This window comes from Acinonyx jubatus, chromosome E1, assembly GCF_027475565.1.
Source record: "Acinonyx jubatus isolate Ajub_Pintada_27869175 chromosome E1, VMU_Ajub_asm_v1.0, whole genome shotgun sequence".
Lineage (NCBI taxonomy): Eukaryota > Metazoa > Chordata > Mammalia > Carnivora > Felidae > Acinonyx > Acinonyx jubatus.
This window is the reverse complement of record NC_069397.1, coordinates 41,452,670-41,472,971: the sequence shown is the minus strand read 5'-3', so window position 1 is coordinate 41,472,971 and position 20,302 is coordinate 41,452,670. Positions and strand designations below refer to the sequence as shown.

At 59.2% G+C, this 20,302-nt stretch overlaps 1 protein-coding gene across 6 annotated transcripts; it reads left to right on the top strand.

Moving 5' to 3' along the window:
• The first annotated feature begins 3,299 nt into the window (after positions 1-3,299).
• Positions 3,300-18,898, top strand: SLC4A1 (solute carrier family 4 member 1 (Diego blood group)). 6 transcript variants are annotated; one of them, XM_027048896.2, is made up of 20 exons: positions 3,300-3,425; positions 6,958-7,040; positions 7,166-7,256; positions 8,301-8,362; positions 9,216-9,396; positions 9,498-9,633; positions 10,083-10,209; positions 10,349-10,433; positions 10,587-10,789; positions 11,258-11,462; positions 11,873-12,085; positions 12,265-12,413; positions 12,502-12,696; positions 13,749-13,922; positions 14,364-14,453; positions 14,915-15,081; positions 15,587-15,840; positions 16,811-16,980; positions 17,075-17,251; positions 17,926-18,898. In XM_027048896.2, the coding sequence occupies exons 2-20, from the start codon at positions 7,026-7,028 to the stop codon at positions 18,004-18,006; spliced, it is 2,775 nt and encodes a 924-aa protein (XP_026904697.1). In that variant the 5' UTR covers positions 3,300-3,425; positions 6,958-7,025; the 3' UTR covers positions 18,007-18,898. The 6 variants fall into 6 exon arrangements, with proteins under 6 accessions (XP_026904697.1, XP_026904696.1, XP_026904693.1 ...); XM_027048895.2 differs by having other exon boundaries at positions 9,168-9,396; XM_027048892.2 differs by having other exon boundaries at positions 9,156-9,396.
• Positions 18,899-20,302: the final 1,404 nt, after the last annotated feature.

The window sequence follows — 20,302 nt, the reverse complement described above, 5'->3', positions numbered from 1 at the left end:
AGGATGCCACAGAATAGAAGGTACCCGGGCGGGGTCCCTGACACTGCAGAGCACCATGCCAGCCGGGGAGCTCCAACCTCCAGATTTTACATCAAAGAGAAATAAACTCCCATTTTGCTTTAAACTGCTGAGATTTGGGGTGGTCTCTGACACACAGTCCACACTGATTTTCCTTGACGCAGTAATAGAGTGGCTGGAGGTTATCTCGAAATGGATGGTCAACGAAGGTCTTTTGGAGGGGGTGACATTGATCTAAGGCCTGAATGGTGAGAAGGAGTGGGGGGGGAGGAGCATCCAGGCAGGGTGGGGAGAGACAGGCAGGAATGATGCAGGTGCCTCGATGGAGCAGCAAAGGGCCGGAGTGGTCTGTAGCAGGGGGAGTCACGACGGGGGAGTCACGGGGGAGCACCCCTCTGAGTGCCGGGTGGCACCTAGGGGGCTCGAGTGAAGCCAGGAGACCAGATGGGAGGCTCCTGGGGTGATTGAGGAGTGGGGTGGTGGGGTTTAGGACTCCGAGGGAGGAGGGTTGGGCTGATTCATCCCTGAGCACCTTTCCAGTTCCAGTCCCATCCCCCACCTCCCCTCTTCTCCCCCCCCTCCCCCCACAGCCCTCACCTGCCCTAATGGCGACCGGTCCAGTCATAATATGCAGGGATTACTGCCCCACTTCCATTAAGCCCCGAATGGCTCTGCACCCCCAACTCACACGGTTCCTTATTATACCTCTGGCCCTTCCACATGGGAGGCCTTGCTTGCTCTTCCGATGCACTTTCCTAAGACTCAGCTCAGAAGACTCCCTGGGGACATCTCCACTTTCCGATCACTCGCCCCTCAGGCCCCCCATCCTTTTCACACACCTGTGACTGCACCTCGTGGTTGTTAGGTGCTGCCGGCCCCACTGGGTGTGAGCTCCTGGAGGGTGGATACTTTGTCCCCGCGGCTCCTTCTCCCTCCACAACTCAGTCCCTTACCTGTGCCCCCGGCAGATTATGCTTCCCGTTTTCATCGCATTAGGTGTTCACAACAGCCCAGAGAGGAACACCAAGAGTGGAGAGATGATAGGCCAGCTCAAGGTCACATATCCACCGAGGTCCCAAAGCCTCCTGCCCCCACAGTTCCCCTGAACCCAAATGTCCCAGCCATGGGGTGCTTCTGCATGGTTTGAGTCCCCAGTCCGTGAGGGCACAGGAAGTCATATCTTCACCAGGGAATACCCATGGACCCCTCCAGGTCAGCTGGCCAGACCCTGTCCTCTCTGCCAGCCTCCCGGCTCCCTTCAGTGGGTCACCCCGTGCCATCTGGACGCCTCACCTCAGAAGCCCCTGCAAACCACAGTCCTCTTTGCCCCGAATGTGGGCCCAGATCTTCCCTTCAGTGCCTGCAGGGGGCTGTCCAGCAAGGCTTTGCTGGGGACTTGGGGAGAGCAGCCAGATTCATCCAGTGGGTACCGAAGAGCAGCTGTGAGACTGTGACACGTGTCTGCCTTCAGCGGTCATGGGCCCACACTGCTCCACCTCATTGCCAAGTCCACGGCAAAGGACAGCTCACCAGGTTGCCATGACATCCCTCCTTCTCGTGTGGAATCTCAGCCCCTGCTCCTTCAGGCCAAGAAAGAGAAGACAGCCTCCCTTCCGTGGCCGCTGCCTCACCTCTCACTGAGGACAGGTGACATCCAGGATGACAGGAAATGAGAAAGTCCCATCCCCCTTCAGGAGAACAGCGCTCTCCGCCCAGAGGTTCTCCCTCTGGGACAACCCGTCCCAGCCCGTGGTCTTGGGCTGTGTGGTCTGGCATAACATCGTAGAAGGAATGTAACCAAATCACTGCTCGCGGTGCACCCCCCAGGCCCGGCCTGGGGGTCCACCCTTGGCTTCCCTTGTTCCTGCTGACACTTGGCCTTGGCTCCCAACCTTCCATGAGCACAGGCTTGGACAAAGACCCCATGGACCTTGGGAAAGGCTCTTCCCTTAGCACTAGGAAGTACCTGGAGGTGCGGGGGGGGGGGGGGGGGGTAGGGGTAGGGGGTGGCAACAAGGACTCCACTTGACATTCTGTCACTCTCGTTGCCTTCTCTGGGACCTGTGGAGGTTGCAAGGATCCGGTGTGACTGCCACGTGAAGCCCCCAGCACTGTGTTCGTACGCAGGAGGTCGGCTCCGTGTTCCTGCCCCTTTCCCTCTCCTCTGGGCTGGCGCAGTGCAGGTTTGCGGTCGAGACCCAGGAAACGGCGGCGAAATTGCTGGATATGCCAGCTCTCTGTCCCTGTCTGAGTCTGAAGCAGGGAGCCCCCGGGCTGGTAGCCCCAGAGCTAGGTACTCTCACTTCACTATAAGGACACTGAAGCCCACAGAGGGCAGGCACTTGCCCAGGGTCCCACGGCCAGTCAGTTTTGGTGCTGGGCTAGGATGGTTTCCTCTCTTGGCACCCAGAGCAGTATCTACAAACACCCCTTTCTGTCTGCTTCCAAGCCTCTCTTCATTCGTGCCAATCTGAACTCATCTTTCAGTCTCTGCTTCTTTAGCAACCAGAGCCCGGGAACAGGTGACTGGCCCTAGCACCCCCAGGAGCAGAGGCAGCCCTGCTGGGGGGTGGGGTGTGGGCAGGGGCACGGCGGGGGCCGAGAATGCAGGCTGCTCTGGCCCGGGGGCCTGGGCCAGGCTGCCGACAGAGGAACCAGTGTGCCCAGACATTGGGGCTTTGTGAGCTAGGAGCCCTGTGTGGGGAAGGTTGTTTTTGTTGACCTGACATTGTTTCAGGTTGACTGAATGGCAGAGTTTTAGCATCCAGGGGCCGGCTCTTCGGTGCCATCCAGGGTCTTGGGGAAAGAGGGTGGCTAGGGAGCCCTCGTCCGGGGCAAGAAGGGGAGGGGGCTGCCTGGACCCTGTGTACACTGAGCAGGTCCCCGTGGGCAAGGCCATAGAGCAAGAGCAAGTTCTGAGCCAAGAGAGAAGAGAGAAGGCACCCATGCATCTTGGGGCTGGAGCAGAGGAATCTGGCCAGAGCGAGGGCGGACAGATGCAGGACAGGGGCATCCAGAAGCTGGGGCAGACCTGCCATGAGGCTGGGAGCTCGAGAAGCCAGCCATCCGACCTTGGTCCACGAAGGAAGACCCAGGAGAGTCCTTGCGAGCCAGGAGGGCAGCAGGCGGCCCTGGGGGCTAGCTGGCTGGGGTGGGGTGGGCCAGACTCACAGCTGTCCAGATGTGTGTAAGAGATAACTCTGTTTACTGGGCACCCAGAAGGAGCCGGGCGGGGGGTGGGAAGGGGCTCCCAGGACCGTGGGGCGGGCAGATTAGGAGGCGGGGGCATGAGTCAGGGGTTTGGGAGCCAGGACCTGGTGCTGTTAGAGCAGGTGTGAGCTCGGCTGGTTGCAGAGAACACCGGTGGCTTCAGGAGTTCGCTGAGGGACCCCAAGGCTCGTGAGCAGGTAAGCAGGGCCGGGAGGGGCTGGGGGGTGGCCTGCGGCACCTGTCCCGAGGGCTTCTGCAGGTGCACAGCCTGAATCTGTGTCTAGGTGGGCACAGGCGCCCAGCCTCCAAGGGAGGGGGGTGCGGGTGGGTGGGTTGAGAACGTAGGATGTGTGTTGTTACCCCTAAGGGCACAAGCCCATTGGCACCTACAGCCGGAGAGCACAGGGCTGCAGGTGTTAGGAAAAAGAGACTGGCACGTAGCAGCAGAGGCGTGTGGCTGGGGTGGGGGTGGGGGGCAAATCTGATCCCCCCCCCCAAGTGTGGGTCCTTGTCAGGCTCCTATTTACCAGTCCCACCGGTCTTACAGCCCAGCTCCCTCTTTCCTCCACGTGTGGGGACGTACAGGCCATCTGATCTCCCTCTTGCGAGGAAAGTTGGCCACTGACAGTGCTTCCCGTATGGGATGCTTGCAGGGGAGTCGACCAGGCAGACCCGGCACCGGGCCCATCCTAGAGAGTGTTTGGGGGGAAAGGAGGAGTCCCCCATCACCCAAGGATCTCAAAGCATTTAGGCTAATTCCATGGGAATTGAAGGAAAATCAGAGACATAGGTGAAGAAAGCAAGTCAGACCTTGATCCCCAGTCTCAGTGATAATGACGGCAAACTTTTACACTGAGCTCTTTGTGCGTCAGACGTTATTCTAAGTTCTTTACGTAGATCAACTTAACTCAGTGCTACAACAGGCTTATAAGGTAGGTATCAATATCACCCCCACTTTACAGGCGAGGAAACCAAGGCACAGAGAGGTTGAGTCACTTGCCCGAGGTCACGCAGGCAGTGGCAGGGCTAGGATCTGAACCCAGGCAGTCTGACTGCGGGGTTCACGCTCTTAACCACTAGTGCTGAACAGCTTAGAGCTGTTTTCTAGGAGGCAGCTCAGCATGATGGCTAGAGATGCGGCTGGAGTCAGCTGGGCCAGGGTTTAAACCCGCCTCTGATACCTACCTACCATAGGACCAAAACAAGTTAACCCTTCTGAACCTCAGCTTTCTCATCTGTAAAAGGGGGTTAATGACATTACCCATTTCACAGAGTAGTTTGGGGACTATAGGGGATAAGGCAGTACAGCTCTGTGCGGTGTGGGGGCGATTACACAAAGGCAGTGCTATGCCACCAGGGAGCCCTCCCCATCATCTGGTCAAACCCCCCCACCCCCCCCCCCCCCGCCCCATCCCAGACCTCAGCTGTGCTCCACCTCCTGGGCTCCAGATGCCCTGCTCACCATTATCTGGCCTTGTCCTGGCTGGTTGGACAGCCAGGTGTTTGGGGAGTTTCCAGACACAGGGCAGGGATCGGGTTCCAGGCTCTTATCAGTGCGAGGCCGGCAGCTGCGGGGGGTGACTGGGCCTAGTGGGACCAGCAATCTGGGTCATGGGTGCACCCTGTAAGGCCCCAGATGCATTCAAATCACCCCCGTTCTCCTCTCTTCTGTCTCACTGAGGTCTCAGAACCCTGGCCGGAAGGCCCTCCCCATTGTACAGATGGGATGACTGAGGCCTGGAGAGAGGCTGGGGGCTGCCCAAGGCTATTCGGCCAGTCAGTGGCAGACAGGCTGCTTCCTGTGGCTCTGCACGGCCCCTCGGACCAACCCACTTCTCAGAAATGGAGGCCACAGTCCCAGCCTCACAGGTGGGACTTTTAGCCCCTAAGGCTTAATACCCTTGGGACTGCTAGGGATCTGAGGCCCAGGCCGGGGCAAGGCCAGAGAAGGGAGGAAGGAAACAAAGATGGGAGAAGAGGAAAGAGAGGGACAGGAGAGGGAGAGAAAAAGCTGTGTGACAAGGGTCCTCAAGGGCCGTGCCCTAGTCTTCACTTCCCCTACCACCACCGCGAGGCAGGGACCCCTGCCTTTCTCAGTCTGGCGGGCCTCTGTCATGCCCTCTCCCTATCTCTTGGGACCCCAGCACCACCCACTCCTTGGAAAGAAATTTCTCTGTCCCATTCTCTCTGTGTACCTTCCCTGCCCTCTTCCCTCAGCCTTGTCTGGCACGGTCCCACCTCTGCACTTTGGGCAGCCACTCCTCAGACCCGGACTGTCCTTCCCCACCTCTCAGCCCTTCAGGTCCTTCAGAGCTTCTCGGCCCAGCCCCAGGGTCCCCCTCCTTGGAGCCACCCCACCCCCAACCCCACCTGCAGGTCCTTCCTACCCTTCGTCCTGCCCTACGATCCTTGGCCCCCGACACGTTCTGCTCATCTCTAGTTTGTCTGGGGGACTCGTTATCTCCCGGCACCCTCAGCCTGTCACGCGTTCCCAGTTTGCGGTCCCAGTCAGGGCCGGGAGCTTCTTGAGGGGAGGGACAGTTGTCTTGTTCATCTCAGCTCCGTGAGGGCACGGAGCGGGCATGCTTGTCGACCTGACCCGAATCGCCGCTGTCGCGACACCCAGGGCTTCAGTGGGTGAGGGGGAAAGGGAGCCCCTCCACGCCCAGTCCAGGGCCACCCTAGGGGACCTCTGTGCTACCCCTGGGGCTGGTCCTCACATTCCCGGAGTGACCATGCCTCCCTCTCTGCCAGAGCCGCAACTGAGCAAATGGAGGCGCGGGGCTCAGCCGTCTCTTGGCCGAGTCCCAGGCATCCAGACTCCCCAGTCCCAGAGGCACAAGCCTGCAGGGCGGAGCCACGCTTTACATTCATCCAAAACATATTTATGGGTGGCAACCATTCTTCTAGGAGTAGGGGATTAGTGGAGACTGAGTAGGGAGGGACTGAGACATAGATCTTGGCACTCGAGCGGCTTCCCTACTAGAGGCATCCTCAGATGATGTATACATAAATGAATCAAACAACCAGAAAACGACCGATCGGGTCAGTGAATGGCAGGGTGGTCAGGAAGGGAATCTGAAGAGCTGAGATGTGGGAAGGGATGAGGTGTGGGGGAGGGGCACCTGGGATGCGGGCAATTGCATGTGCAAAGGCCCTGGGGCAGGAAAGGGCTCGTGAGGCCAACCGGATAGGTGGGGAGCGAGTATGAGAGATGGAGTGGGGGAGAGAAACAGGGCCATGTCATTCAGCACCTGTGAGCCACTCCCAAGGACGCTACAGCCCCATGCCCAGCAGAAAGTAGCTGTTTCTGGCAGAAGAGGGTATGTTGTGAAGACTGTCAGGGGAGCTAAGCTCCTTGAAGAAGAAACAGGTCATGTCCCCGGAGTTGGCTAAGTCCTGAGGATGGACAGGAAAAGAAGCCAGGTGAGGACTGGTGGCCGGAGGAAGGAGTTGAACCTGAAGGCCCTCCATCCTCTCAAACGCCCTTTGATCAATGCCAGCCAAGCTTCCTCTACCTGCCCCATCTCTCCTGGCCCCCGTGCACCTTCTCTCAACCTACAAATCTAGCTCCTTCCTCCAGGCCCCTCCGACACTTCTTCCCCTGAGCCCACTGTCTCCCAACACATGGGATCCCCCTCCACTCAAATGTAGCCTCCTCTGGGGGCGGGGGATCAGAAGACTCCGGGATGCCCTGTGTCTCACTCAGCTTGTGCTGCCCCACTGCAGGGACCAGCAGTGTGGGTTATGTTGGGAGCACGGATCACCGCAGACAAATAGGAAATCTGGACAGCACCATGGGGGACCGGCTGGTGAGTCTTTCGTGGTACCTGCGGGGCTCCTATCTCGGGGCTCTGGGAACCCCGCCCTGGACCCCTGCCTTCGTGGTGGCTGGAGAAGCCCTTCAGAGCCCAGCCCTGATGGCCACTTCCCACAGGATGACTATGAAGAGGAGCTGGAGATCACTCTAGAACAGGAGGACTATGAAGACCCAGACGTCCCCGTGTTTCAGGTGGAGGAGCCAGTGGGTGAGCCCCGTCTCTCTTTGTCTTGTTGGGATGAGGTGCTGAGCCCCAGACAGAGACGGATGGGCAACATGCCTTCTCCCTTCTCCACTACCTCCCCAGCCCCAGGGCCAGTTTCCCCACAGCCAGTTTCCTGGCTGATTGAAGGATAAACAGAGTTTTGTTTGAAATGATCACAGGGGGTGACTGCGGGGGCGGGGTGGGGCGGGGGCCGGGCAGAACCAGTCACCCATGGCCAGGCCTTTCCATTTGGGACAGGGCAGCCAAGCCTGTCTGGGACAAGGGCAGGAGCCCACAGGCCACCTGTGCCCATCCAAGGCTGACTTCTTGGCCAGGCACCGGGTCTGTCCTGAGAGCATCGTTCTGTTTGGGGGTCTAGAGGTCCTGAGAAATGGGGGGCTGTGGGGACCCTCCCAGGGCAGAGAGACATCAGGAAACCTTCCTGGCCCTGCCAAGGTCTCGGTTGGGGAGCCCCAGGTGGGGACCTGTTTACCGTCAACAGGACTTAAGTGCTGGCAATTGGTATGGAAGATAAGAGGCCCCTCTGAGAAATGCGGGCTGGGAGAGGGGTGGGGGGTGGGGGCTATATAAGGTAGAGCCCACCCTGGCTCCCAGTGCTCCACCTGGAGACGGTGAGGAGTTTTGGGGCGGGTGGGATTGCTGAGGCTGGAGGGAAGAAGGTAGGGAATCTGGTCCCAGAAGGTGATGGGAGAGGAGGGCGATCCTAGGAGAATCCTGAGATTTGCTGCTCAGGACCCTGTACCTCGGAAGTGACCCTCTCTGTCACCGCTGAAGATGAGTCTCAAGGGTCGTCCACCATGCTTGGACGGGGCATGACAGAGCCAGGCCGGGCCAAGAACGGACACACGGGGGGCCACAGCCCATGGAGCAGCAGGGGTGGGGTGGGTGGGGTGCGGGCACCCCAGTCCTGCCCAGAGGCAAAGGGAGGGAGCCTTGCTGCGCTGAGGCTCACGGGGGGGGGGGTGCAGGACGACCCCGAGGGGGGCATTATCTGGGGGCAACCCTAACTGGCCTCCGGGTTTTCAGCTCACGAAGCCGAGCCGACAGCCACAGATTACCACATCACATCGTACCCAGAGACCCACGAGGTGAGGACCCCTGGGCTCCCCCAATTCTCTTTTCTGTGTTGCTCGTGGGACCTGCCCTTCTACCAGGGGAAGGGAGGTGAAGAAGGACAGACACAGCTTTAGCATCGGCGAACCCCACCAACAGGTAGAGAAGGAGTGGGCACCCCGGGAAATAGGCAGAATGGGAGAGGACACCCCTCGCTGATGGGGTCTCCACTGAGCAGGGAGAGCCCTGGGCAGAGATAAAGTAACTTCTGGGGACCTGCCCTCCCAGACCCTCTGGCCAGGCTGTCATGTGCTCCCTGGGGAAGCACAGAATTACATACGTGCCCCCTCTGCCCAGGCCCGCCAGGCCCCACACTTCCCTGCTGGGCATCAGACTGTCTAGCTGCTTGGGAAGTTGGGTCTGCCCTCAGCGAGGCTCCAGGGAGTGGTCCTCTGGCCCCAAAGACAGGGAAGGGCATGCCGAGCCCGCTCAACAGTCTTGAAGGCAGGAGATCCACCCGATGACCCCGAAGTCCTCCTTTCTCCCTTTCCTCCCAGGTGTCCTCTCTAGCACCCCTTTTGGTCTGGAGGTTCTCCAAATGCCTCTGAGATGGGGTGAGGAGGCCGGTCAGGGAGTCGGGGAATAGAGCCAGGGGTGTGGGCTGTACCCTTCCCCACACTTGCTGCCTCGCCCGACACGCCCAGGCTGCTGCTCCTGCCGGTCCCCCTCCTGAGCTCGGGGTCTGCCCCGAGTGCCTCCCAGGACCCCGGGCCTCCCTCAGACATCCCTCAGAGCCTGCTGAGTGTCCCCCATGTCCCGGGCTGACAGTCTTCTCCCCAGGGCGCTGCTCCGGGCCCTGGAGACGAACTCAGGCCTGTGGGGCTGCAGGTCTACGTGGAGTTGCACGAGCTGGTGATGGATGGGAAGAACCAAGAGCTGCGGTGGGTGGAGGTCGCGCACTGGATGCGGCTGGAGGAGAACCTGGGGGAAGACGGGACCTGGGGCTGCCCGCACCTGTCCTACCTCACATTCTGGAGCCTCCTGGAGCTGCGGAGAGCCTTTGCCAAGGGTGAGCCCCGCCGGGCGCCTCTGCGACCCTGCACCTACGGCTCGGTGGAGGGGAGGAGGGCCAACGTCCGGCCGCCCGGCTCACCCCGCCACCCCTTGCAGGTGCTGTCCTCCTGGACTTGCCAGAGACTTCCCTGGCGGGGGTGGCCAACCAGCTGCTGGACAGGTTTATCTACGAGGATCTGATCCGGCCTGACGACCGAGAGACACTGCTCCGGACCCTGCTGCTCCAGCACAGGTGCCCCTGTCTGCCAGGACCTGGACTCCACAGCCAAAAGGCCCACCTCCCCAGCCCGCCTGCCCCGAGCTCTCCCTAGAGGCTCGGGTGGCCCCTCCCCCACCAGGCCAGGGCCCACTTTTCTCCACGATGGCTCCTGCCTCGGACACCTCTTGGGGGGTGACCACGTCTCCACGCTCAGATCTGGGGGGCTACTGGGGCTACTGGTCCTCAGGAGGCGAGGCTCTCAAGGCCCTTCCCTCCTGGCCCCACCTCGTCCTTCCAGACGGAGGCCACCCACTGGCATCCACCCCGTCCTTCCACAGGAGGCCGATTGTCCTCCTGCCCCGGGGTTTCTCTAGTCTGGTCACTGGGGAGCCCTGCTTGATCCCTCCCACCACGGGTCTCCACGCTATTAACAGCCCGACCCGAACAGCTCTCTCAGTCCGCGTCCCCTGTGTTTCCTGCAGCCATGCCAGAGACCTGGAGGACTTGGGGGGTATGAAGCCCACAGTTGTGACGAGTTCTGGGAACCCCTCAGAGCCTCTGCTTTCCCAGCAGCAGCCCTCGTTAGAGACGAAGCTCTTCTGTAAGAAGGTGAGGCTGTACCGGGGGTGAGGGGAGCACTGGAGAGCTCCCAACCTGAACATGCAGAGACATGACAGTGGTTAGGGAAGGAGGGGGCTGGATGCTCAGAGTGGCCAGAGGCGTCCCCTCACCACCCTCCTTCCAACAGGGAGAGAAAGACATAGAAGAACACTCAGCATCTGGAATTCTGGAAAAGATACCCCCAGATTCGGAGGCCACCCTGGTGCTAGTGGGTAAGGAGCTGGTGCCCCCTTTCCCTCTGCACCCCCTGCTTCTGCCTCCCGGCCCGGCCCAGCCTTCCTCTCCCTGAGCCCGGCCTCAGCAGTGCCCCCCTCAGCCTGGCCTGACCACCCCACCCCCCACCCCGTCACCCCTTCCCCTCGCAGGCCGAGCGCAGTTCCTGGCGCGCCCCGTGCTGGGCTTCGTGCGGCTGAAGGAGGCCTCCTCGCTGGAGGAGGCCCCGTTGCTGGAGGAGGCCGTGCGGCTCCAAGTGCCCGTGCGCTTCCTCTTCGTGCTGCTGGGACCTGAGGCCCCCCACATCGACTACACCCAGCTGGGGCGGGCTGCTGCCACCCTCATGTCGGAGAAGGTGAGGAGGGGCTGGCGAGGGCCGGGGGAGCCTGAGGCGGGGTGGCCGCTGACGTCACTCACTGGACCGGCCTGGGCCACTTTAGTTCTGCTGGTCTGGCACATGCGGTCTAACCCAGCTGCTTCCACCCTGTGTGGCCAGGGACAGGTAGTCCAGGGCTCCTGTGCTCTGGCCCAGCCCTGCCTGATCTGGCCTGGTCTGGTGTGGCCACTCTGACCCGGTTCCAGCGGGTTAGGTCTGGCCTGGTCTGGCCCAGCCTCCTTTCTCCTTTCCCCACTCGAGGCCCTGTCTGCCTCCCCAAAACCCTTTTGTGGTGGGCATAAAGGTGAGGGGGGCAGCAGGAAAAGCATTTCCTAGCACGAAGGAGCTGGGGGAGAGGGTTCTGGTTCCTGGAGGCCCTGAATGTGGCCTCTTGGGTCCTTTCGTCTAGCAGGTGCAGGCAGCCCTGACCCTCTCTCCGGCCCCCAGGTGTTCCGCATTGAGGCCTACCTGGCCCAGAGCCGGGACGAGCTGGTGGATAACCTGGAGGAGTTTCTGGACTGCAGCCTGGTGCTGCCTCCCTCCGAAGTGCCCTCTGAGAAGGCCCTGCTCGGTCTGGTGCCCGTGCAGAGGGAGCTGCTGCAGAGACGAGTAGGCACTGTCAGGCAGGAGCCCAGACTCTACAAGGGCCTAGGTACCTACCCTGCAGCTCCCACAGACCCTCAGCTCCCCCGGCGTAGCCCTGCGGGACCCTGCCTCCCCTCCTCTCTCTGTCTTCATGTCTCCCAGCCTCCTTGGCCACTCCCTTCCCATCAGAAGATTCTCCCCTCAGGGCTCCTGGGTCGCTCAGTCGGTTGGGCGTCCGGCTCTTGATTTCAGCTCAGGTCATGATCTCACAGTTTGCGAGTTTGAGCCCCTTGTTGGGCTCTGCGCTCACAGCTCGGAGCCTGCTTGGGATTCTCTCCCTCTCTCTCTCTCTCTCTCTCTCTCTCTCTCAAAAAATAGATAAATGAGCATAAAAAATAAAGATTCTCCCCTCGATTCCTCTCTCCCCATACCTCCTGCTGTTACCCCCTGTGACCACGGTCCTGTCCTTGACTGCAGATTTGAATGGGGGTCCAGAGGTGCCTGGTGGCCCGGAAGACCCTCTACGGCGGACAGGCCGGTTCTTTGGGGGCCTGGTACGCGACATCAAGCGCCGCTACTCCCACTACCCGAGTGACATCACAGACGCGTTCAGCCCCCAGGTCCTGGCTACCGTTATCTTCATCTACTTTGCTGCCCTGTCACCGGCCATCACCTTCGGCGGCCTCCTGGGTCAGTGCCTCCACATGGCCCCCCTCACCCTCACCTCTGACCCTTTGGCCTCCGTGTCGGCCCTGTCTTCCGTCCTGATCTGACGGTCGGGGCCCCTGCACCAGCCTGCCCGTGAAACGCTCTACTGGCCCTTGGGAATGACCTCTTGACCTTGACCACACTGTAACTTCTACCCACAGGAGAAAAGACCTTTAACCACATGGGGGTGTCGGAGCTGCTCATCTCCACTGCGGCCCAGGGCATCATCTTCTCCCTGCTCGGGGCTCAGCCGCTGCTGGTGGTTGGCTTTTCAGGACCCCTGCTCGTGTTCGAGGAAGCCTTTTTCTCGGTAGCTCTGTTCTGGCCCTGACCCCACCTGCCTGACGCACGGTGCCTGGGCCTGTCCGCTGACCCAGCCGCCTCTCCCGCCCTTGCAGTTCTGCAGCAGTAACAACCTGGAGTACATCGTGGGCCGCGTGTGGATCGGCTTCTGGCTCGTCCTGCTAGTGGTGCTCATTGTGGCCTTCGAGGGCAGCTTCCTGGTCCAGTTTATCTCCCGCTACACCCAAGAGATCTTCTCCATCCTCATTTCCCTCATCTTTATCTCTGAGACCTTCTTCAAGCTGATCAAGGTAGGGGCCACGGGAGTGTCGACAAGCACGTGTGACTCTGTGCACGCGCCACGTGACCGTGTGTGTCGCTGCGCACGTGTCCATATGGCACTCGTGCGGCTGTACCTTCACAGTGTGTGGCCGTGACCGCATTCCTGTTGACTCCTGCTGCCTGTGGGCCGGTGCTCTCTTTTTTGAGAGGGAGGGAGAGAGGGAGTGTGAGCAGGGGAGGGGCAGAGGGAGAGAGAGAACCCCAAGCAGACTCCACACCCAGCACGGAACCCAACATGGGGCTCAATCTCACGACCCTGGGATCATGACCTGAGCCGAAATCAAGACTTGGATGCTTAACACATTGAGCCCCCCAGGACCCCTGTGGGCTGGTACTCTTGCTGTGACTGCATAGTGCCTGTGCCTCTGTGCACCCATGTCCAGTCCTGCATGCCGTCTCTACACTCACCCCCAAGAACCACAGGGCCTGTGGTTGGAGCACCCTGCCTCCTCACCTCAGTCACCTTAAACTATGCCCACCTCTGCATCTGCATTTTATATGGAGGAAGGGTGGACAATGCGTGTCTGCCCCTGATTCTGCTCGTTGGTGGGGCTTTCTGTTTCCAAGTCTTTGAAGCCCTTTTTAGGAACCTCCTTGGCATTTGTTTCCTGCCCACCAGCCTTCTCAGGTCTCCCAGTCCCTGAGTGCTCACGTGCACACACACACATGTACTCATTACCACGATGGCTTAACCCCACCCAAGCTGAGCCTGCTCTCTACTCCTGAAAACTAAGCTATAGAATCCCATTGTCCCTCTGTTACCCTGTCAGTTGAGGAAGAAGATAAGTGGGTGGATGGATAATAGATGGATGGATGGATGGATGGATGGATAGATGACGGACAGATTGATGGGTGGATGGATGGATAAATAGATGATGGGCAGATTGATGGGTGGATGGATGGATAGATAGATGATGGACAGATTGATGGGTGGATGGATGGATGAATGATGGACAGATTGATGGATGGATGATGGACAGATGGATGAAAGGGAATAGAATGCCTTGGTTTTCTGCTGCAGATCTTCCAGGACCATCCACTGCAGAAGGATTATGACTACAATGTGACAACAGTGCCCAAACCTCAGGCTCCCCTGCCCAACACAGCCCTCCTCTCCCTTGTGCTCATGGCTGGCACCTTCTTCTTAGCCATGATACTGCGCAAGTTCAAGAACAGCTCCTACTTCCCAGGCTGGGTGAGCACACCCTCCCTTCACCCTGCCCTTGCCTACACTGCCCTATCTCAGTCCAAGGCATGCCTCTAGGTTCCTCAGTGTCCTTAGCTCTCCTTCTTACCCTAGATTCCCATCCCCCATTCCAAACCTCCCTGGTCTCCTCCTCATCTAGGCTGCCACTCTTCAGGCAAGACCATCTCCCTTTCTTAGCATGCCCAGGCTGAGAACCTAGTGGGGAGCCAAGGACAGCTCTTAGAAAAGGGGTGGAGAAGCTGTGGGGCCAGAGGTGGGGCTGGGCCAGAGAAAGAAGAAAGGAAGCAGGTACATTGAGGTGAAGGACAGGGCATTAGATGTTGATGGACTCCCTGGGAAAAGCAAGGCGCCCTGGGTGAAGAAGGGACAGGAGTGGGAGGCAGGAGGTAGGGAAACAACCGGGTACTGACCACTGATTTCTGCCCTCAGCTGCGACGGATCATCGGAGACTTTGGGGTTCCCATCTCCATTCTGATCATGGTCCTGGTGGATTTCTCAGTCAAGGACACCTATACCCAGGTGACCCTCTCTCCCCACTGTTATTTCATTCTCCCAGTGTCCCCCTCCCAAGAATAGCTTTCCCAAACCCAAAGCCATCTAGAACTACCCCTACCCATCCCTGCCTCCCCTGAGAGCCTCAAGTCCTTCCCACAGCCCTACAGGAGCCCTCTGACTGAAGCGAGGGTCTGGGGCAGATTCCCTCTTTACTCCAAAGAATCTGCTTTAGCCAGGCGGATCTGAGTATGAATCTCACTTCTGACACCAAATAGCTGTGTGATGCAAGGCAAACCACATAACCTCTCTGATCCTGTTTCCTCATCTATAAAGCTGGGAATGAGAAGATGTACATAAAGGGCTTAGTGCAGTGACTGGGTACAAACCATAAGTAAGTTCCCAAGTGCCCAGGACCCTGGCTGGCCCTGCCTCCCTGCCCCCAGCCCCCTGCCTCCGGTGTTCTCACCAGCATCCCCCTCCCACAGAAACTCAGTGTGCCTAAAGGCCTCTCGGTGTCCAACTCCTCGGTCCGGGGCTGGATCATCCACCCTCTGGGCTTGCATTTGCCTTTCCCCATCTGGATGATGTTTGCCTCCGTCCTGCCTGCCCTCCTGGTTTTCATCCTCATCTTCCTTGAGTCCCAGATCACCACGTGAGAGCCAGGGTGGGGCCGAGCCTGGGAGGGTCCGAGGCGGGGAAAGCGACAGGCTCCGGGCAGGCATGACACCAAGGACTGAGCGCGAGTCTCAGTCAAACCTGTGGCCCTCCTGACAAGCAGGAGTGATGGATGGGCGGGGGAAGGTCCAGGTTTTGCGGGACGTGACACTGTATAATTTGGGGAAGCCTTTTTAAGAGAAAGGAGACAAAACGAGGTGCCAGAACTCAGAAGGGACCTGTACCAGTGAGGCTCCCTGAAGTTCAGCTGCATCAGCTGCTTGTGGACGTTCTAGATGATATCTAAAGATACTTCTACTCTTAGAGTCTGGATTCTCAAGAGGGGGTGGGAGGGAGGGGAGCAAGGAACTCTAAGGGAGATGAACACAGCAGGATAGATAAGATACAGAGGGACACAAGTATGGAGAAGGAAGGAGGGGCAAAGAGGGTGAGGGTTAGCGAGAGCACTGCTCACCCCTGACCTCACCCCCACCCCCCGCCAGGCTGCTCATCAGCAAACCAGAGCGCAAGATGGTCAAAGGCTCTGGATTCCACCTGGACCTGCTGCTAATTATCGGCATGGGCGGTGTGGGTGCCCTCTTTGGGTTGCCCTGGCTCAGTGCCACAACCGTGCGATCCATCACCCATGCCAACGCGCTCACCGTCATGGTCAAGGACAGCACCCCGGGGGCTGCACCCCAGATTCAATCGGTCAGGGAGCAGCGGATCAGTGGGCTCCTGGTCGCTGTGCTCGTGGGTGAGTAAGGGCTGGCCACACTCTCTACCACCCTCTGGCCTTGCTCCGGGCCCCCAGCCCCTGCCCGTTAGGATCCAGTGCCTTCTCCAGCCCTGCCCGCACTGTAGCCAGATCTCCCCGACGTACCCCCTGCCCGTGTCTCCCAGTGTCAGTTGTCCACATGAGGGAGTTCTGGAGGAGATGCCCAAGGCACTGAGATGGACATCTGAGTCGAGGAAGGAGCAGGGGACTTCTCTAGATAGGACCCAGCATTCAGAGTTTTATCCAACAGAAGTTCAGTCAGTGAATGGTGGGTTCCAACCCTGCCCTGCTGCTAACTTAGTAACCCTCCTCATCTCTGGGCCTCGGTTTCTCAGTCTGTACCATGAGGGGGTTCATTAGATGCCCCTGAAGTCTCTCTAGCTGGGCTGTTCTATGACTGAGAGACATAGGAGGCAAAGTTGGTGTTAGCTGGAGGAGGGTCAGGGTTTGGATAGGTGGAGGGGGTTGGAGGTATTCTGGGCTGGAGCGATGGAAAAGTTGGGCTTCTCTGACCTCTGTGATCCCCTGAGGCTAAAAGAAAAGGCTTTGAAATCGGGCTGGCAGGAGTTTGACTCCCTGACCCGCCACTTAGTAGCTGCATGGTTGCAGACAAGTTGCTTCCCTTCTCTGGGTCTGTTTCCCCATCTGTAAAATGGGGGTAATACCTGGGGGGGAGGGACGGGGTGGGCGAGGGGCGGGGGCCTGGGGCTAGGTCATGGGGAAGATTAGGACGATGCTGGGAGTGGTTGGCCGTGGGCCGAAGTCTGAGGGGCCCGGCGGGCCGGTCAGAGGCTTGGAAAGGGGCACAGGCATTAATAGTGTTGTGTAAAATGGGGGTAATACCTATTAAGAAGGCTTCATATGGTACCTATGGTTTCATTCCCCAGCCCCTGATGCTTCTGGCCCACTGGGGCCCCTGGGGGCTAAGAGCGTGTGCTTCTTCCCGCAGGCGTGTCTATCCTCATGGGGCCCATCCTGTCCCTCATCCCCCTGGCTGTGCTGTTTGGCATCTTCCTCTACATGGGGGTCACATCCCTCAGCGGCATCCAGCTCTTTGACCGCTTATTGCTTCTGTTCAAGCCGCCCAAGTACCACCCGGTCGTGCCCTACGTCAAGCGGGTACAGAGCCCTCCTGGCGGCCCGGCCCAGAGTGGGGTGGGGGGTTGCGGGGTGCCAGGGCAGGGCGGGCGGTAACCCCAGCCTCTGCCCGCAGGTGAAGACCTGGCGCATGCACTTGTTCACGAGCATCCAGATCATCTGCCTGGTGGTGCTGTGGGTCGTGAAGTCCTTCCAGGCCATCTCACTGATCCTGCCTTTCATCCTCATTCTCACGGTGCCTCTGCGCCGCCTCCTGCTGCCGCTTATCTTCAGGGAGCTGGAGCTCAAGTGTGTAAGTGTCTGCTCCCCTCCCCTCCCCTGCGCCCCCCCCCCCCCCCCGCAGAGCTGCAGGGGGCAGGGAGGGGTCATCCCCGGGGCTGGCAGAATAGGAGGGGTGGGTCTGGAAACAAAGGAAGGCAGAAGGGCGCAGAGGTTAAGGTCTGGGTCTGGGGCTTGCGTCCAGATCCAGCACTGCCTCGTTCTAGTTTCTGACCCGGAACAAGTGGCTTCCTTTCTCTACGCCTTGGGTTTACTCACCTGTAACAGAAGTAATGGCAGGGTTGGAGAGAGTTAGGAAGCACACGGGCTGTGTTCCACACGAGCTGTCCTCACCGCTGGGGGACTGGTCCTGTGGTCTTGTAAGTCATTTTGGACAGAGTCTCTCCTCCAGTAGAATGCTTCCACGATGTGACAGTCGCTGTGGGGCTGCCCTGGCGAAGGGGTGCCCTGCACACCCTCTGTAGGCCTTCTCCTGCCGGGGCACTGGATCCCCGGGGGCTCCTCGCCCATTGGACACCGCTCATCTGGACCAAACCTGGGGGCCGAGGGGGCAGGACATGACTCGTCCAAGGTTCAGAGAGAGCCAGGCCCTCTCCCTCCAGAGGCGCTCTCAGCACTGAGGGGAGGGCTCATCTGCCCCGCCTCTCCCCGGAAGCTTACCCTCTCTCCTGCTACTCTACCCTCCAGCTGGATGCCGACGATGCCAAGCCAAACTTTGATGAGGAGGAAGGTCAGGATGAATACAACGAGGCGCCCATGCCCGTGTGAGGGGAAGGCCCAGGCCTCAGAGCCCCCTCCACCTTCCCGCCTCCCCTCTCTCCCAGGAAAAGCAGAAGTTCATGGGTATCTCATAGACTCTCATGTCCCTCCTGGGGTAGCAACTGGAGCCCTGGGGCTGTGGGTGGGGATGGAAGGAGTGACTAGTAAACCAGCTTTTATGGCTGGAGATGGCCAGTAGGGCCCACATTAGGAAATTCGCTGTGTAGTCCCCTCCTGCTGCCACACTGCCACGTGGGGTTCCCAAGCTGGAAGGCTCTGATCCGAACCAACGTCTTCACAGCCAGCACAGACAGGGGCAGTGCCAGGGGAGGTGGAGGGGGTGAGGTTCAAATTCCTGCATGCTGTGTGACCTTGGGCAAGTCCTCCAGCCTCTGCTTCCTCTTCTGTAAAATGAGTATAATTATAATAATACCCACGCTACAGGATGGCTACTGAGGACCAAAGATAAATGTGAAAAAGGAGCCTTGTCAACTTTGAAAGGACTGTCAGACGGTATCTTCAGGCTGGCCCAAGGTCACACAGCTCCTGAGCTGTACAGCGGGGGTTTGAACCAGGTCTCCTGACTCTGAGGCCAGAGCCCTAGGCTCTACTTTAGTTACGCACCTTCCCATGCCTAGAGATGCCCCTGCTGACTCCCCTTCCCTATTCCCACCCCCATCCCTTGGACCCTCTCGTCTGGGGCAGAGGGAGGTGTCCTGGTGAGGGCAAGGAGCAGGTGAAGACGCAGTCAGGGCAGGGACCCAGGACTCCTAAGTGCTCACTCCCTCCTCCCATGCTCTCACTCAGTCATGTGTTCATTCATTCTGCAAACACTTACTGAGGGCCCGGGTCCCTGCAGATACAGGGGCAACCTAGAAAAGACTCTGCCCTGGGGTGGGGAATGGGGGCGGGGGGGGGGGGGCGGGAGGCTGTGATGCAGAGTCTGTGCTAGATTTGGATGGAGGGGGTGAGATCAGATGGGGGGAAGGGAGGGAGGTTTGTAATTTATTGTTTGCGTATTTTCTAAGAGCTTTCATTGTACTTCGGCTTCACACAAATGCCCAGGCCTCCCGTTGGAGACGCACTGCCCACAACCTCACCCCAGCTGAATCTTGGGGAAAACCCAGATTTGACCAATTGGGGTAAGAGACAGTGGACTCTGCAGAATAGGGGCATAATCTTTTTTTTTTTTTTTTACAAAACAAAAATATAAAAAGAGTGGAAAGAGCTGGAAGCGGTGAGAAATGGTTGAAACGGAGAATCAGGTGCCTTGGGCGCCCGATGGGAGGCTCTTGGGTGCATCCCTGAAGGCTGACAGCTGCCTCTCACCACTTCCCCATTCTATGCCTCAGCTTCCTCATCTGTAAAATGGGGATGATAATGGTACCTACCTTGTAGGATTCTTGTAAGGATTAAATGAGACAGTGCATGTAAAGCGCTTGCTTAGCACAGCCTGGCCTCAGGCCTCAGAGGAAGCGCTCAGTCAACCTTCGCTGCTGGTATTGTGATCCTCACTGGGGTGTCCCTGCCCCCTGCCTCCTTCTGCTCCTTGAACACTGCTCAGGAAAGTGGAAAGAAAGTCGCCCGCACTGCTAGCACCCTTCCCCTTGATGCTTGGGAGTAGGTTTTGCCAATAAATGCGTCTGTGGTGGAGTGACTGCCTTGCTGCAATTTCCCTCCGAGAGTCAGGGGTCCAAGGGGTCTTGGCCGGACCCTGTGGACATGGCACGCATGTCGTGGGGCTGGTGCCCAGAGTAACCCAGGGTACGGGCAAGGAGGGCCAGGCTGGGGGGTGGCAGGGTGTATCCTGGGGGGAGGGATACAACTGGTGGCCCTGAGTCTTAGGGTGGAGAAGGCCAGCCGCCAGTGAGAGCGTGAGAGAGCAAGGGAAGACACATTACGCTCTGGACATCCTTCTTCAGAATGAGCAAGACCCAGTGGGGGGAGGGGCTGAAAGGACTGTCATCCGGTATCTTCAGGCTGGCCCTGTCCCTTGTACCACGGGCCCCACATCCCTTGGGGCCAATCAGCCCCTTGGCTTGCACGCATCAAGGTGGGCAGCGCCTCTGAGGGGACTCGCCAGGGAGGGAAGGCAGTTTGCGCTCAGTTACGCAGGAACAGCGTCTCTTGACCAGCTTTTCCACTGGCCCTCACTCTGGTCCCGTGGAAGACCACCAGCTTCCAGCAAATCTAGAAGGCTTCTGGGCCAGGTGTCACTCACCCCCTGGCCAGGAGGGTGCCAAAACATAAACCCTCCCCACACTTCTCAGCCTTCCAACGAGAGGTCAGCGCAGGGCTGGGCCAC

Excerpts from the sequence above, each read along its gene's own strand:
- SLC4A1 (XM_027048892.2), top strand. Across the intron at positions 7,257-8,300 it reads TCAGGTGGAGGAGCCAGTGG|CTCACGAAGCCGAGCCGACA; the intron begins GTGAGCCCCGTC and ends CCGGGTTTTCAG. Across the intron at positions 9,634-10,082 it reads ACCCTGCTGCTCCAGCACAG|CCATGCCAGAGACCTGGAGG; the intron begins GTGCCCCTGTCT and ends TGTTTCCTGCAG.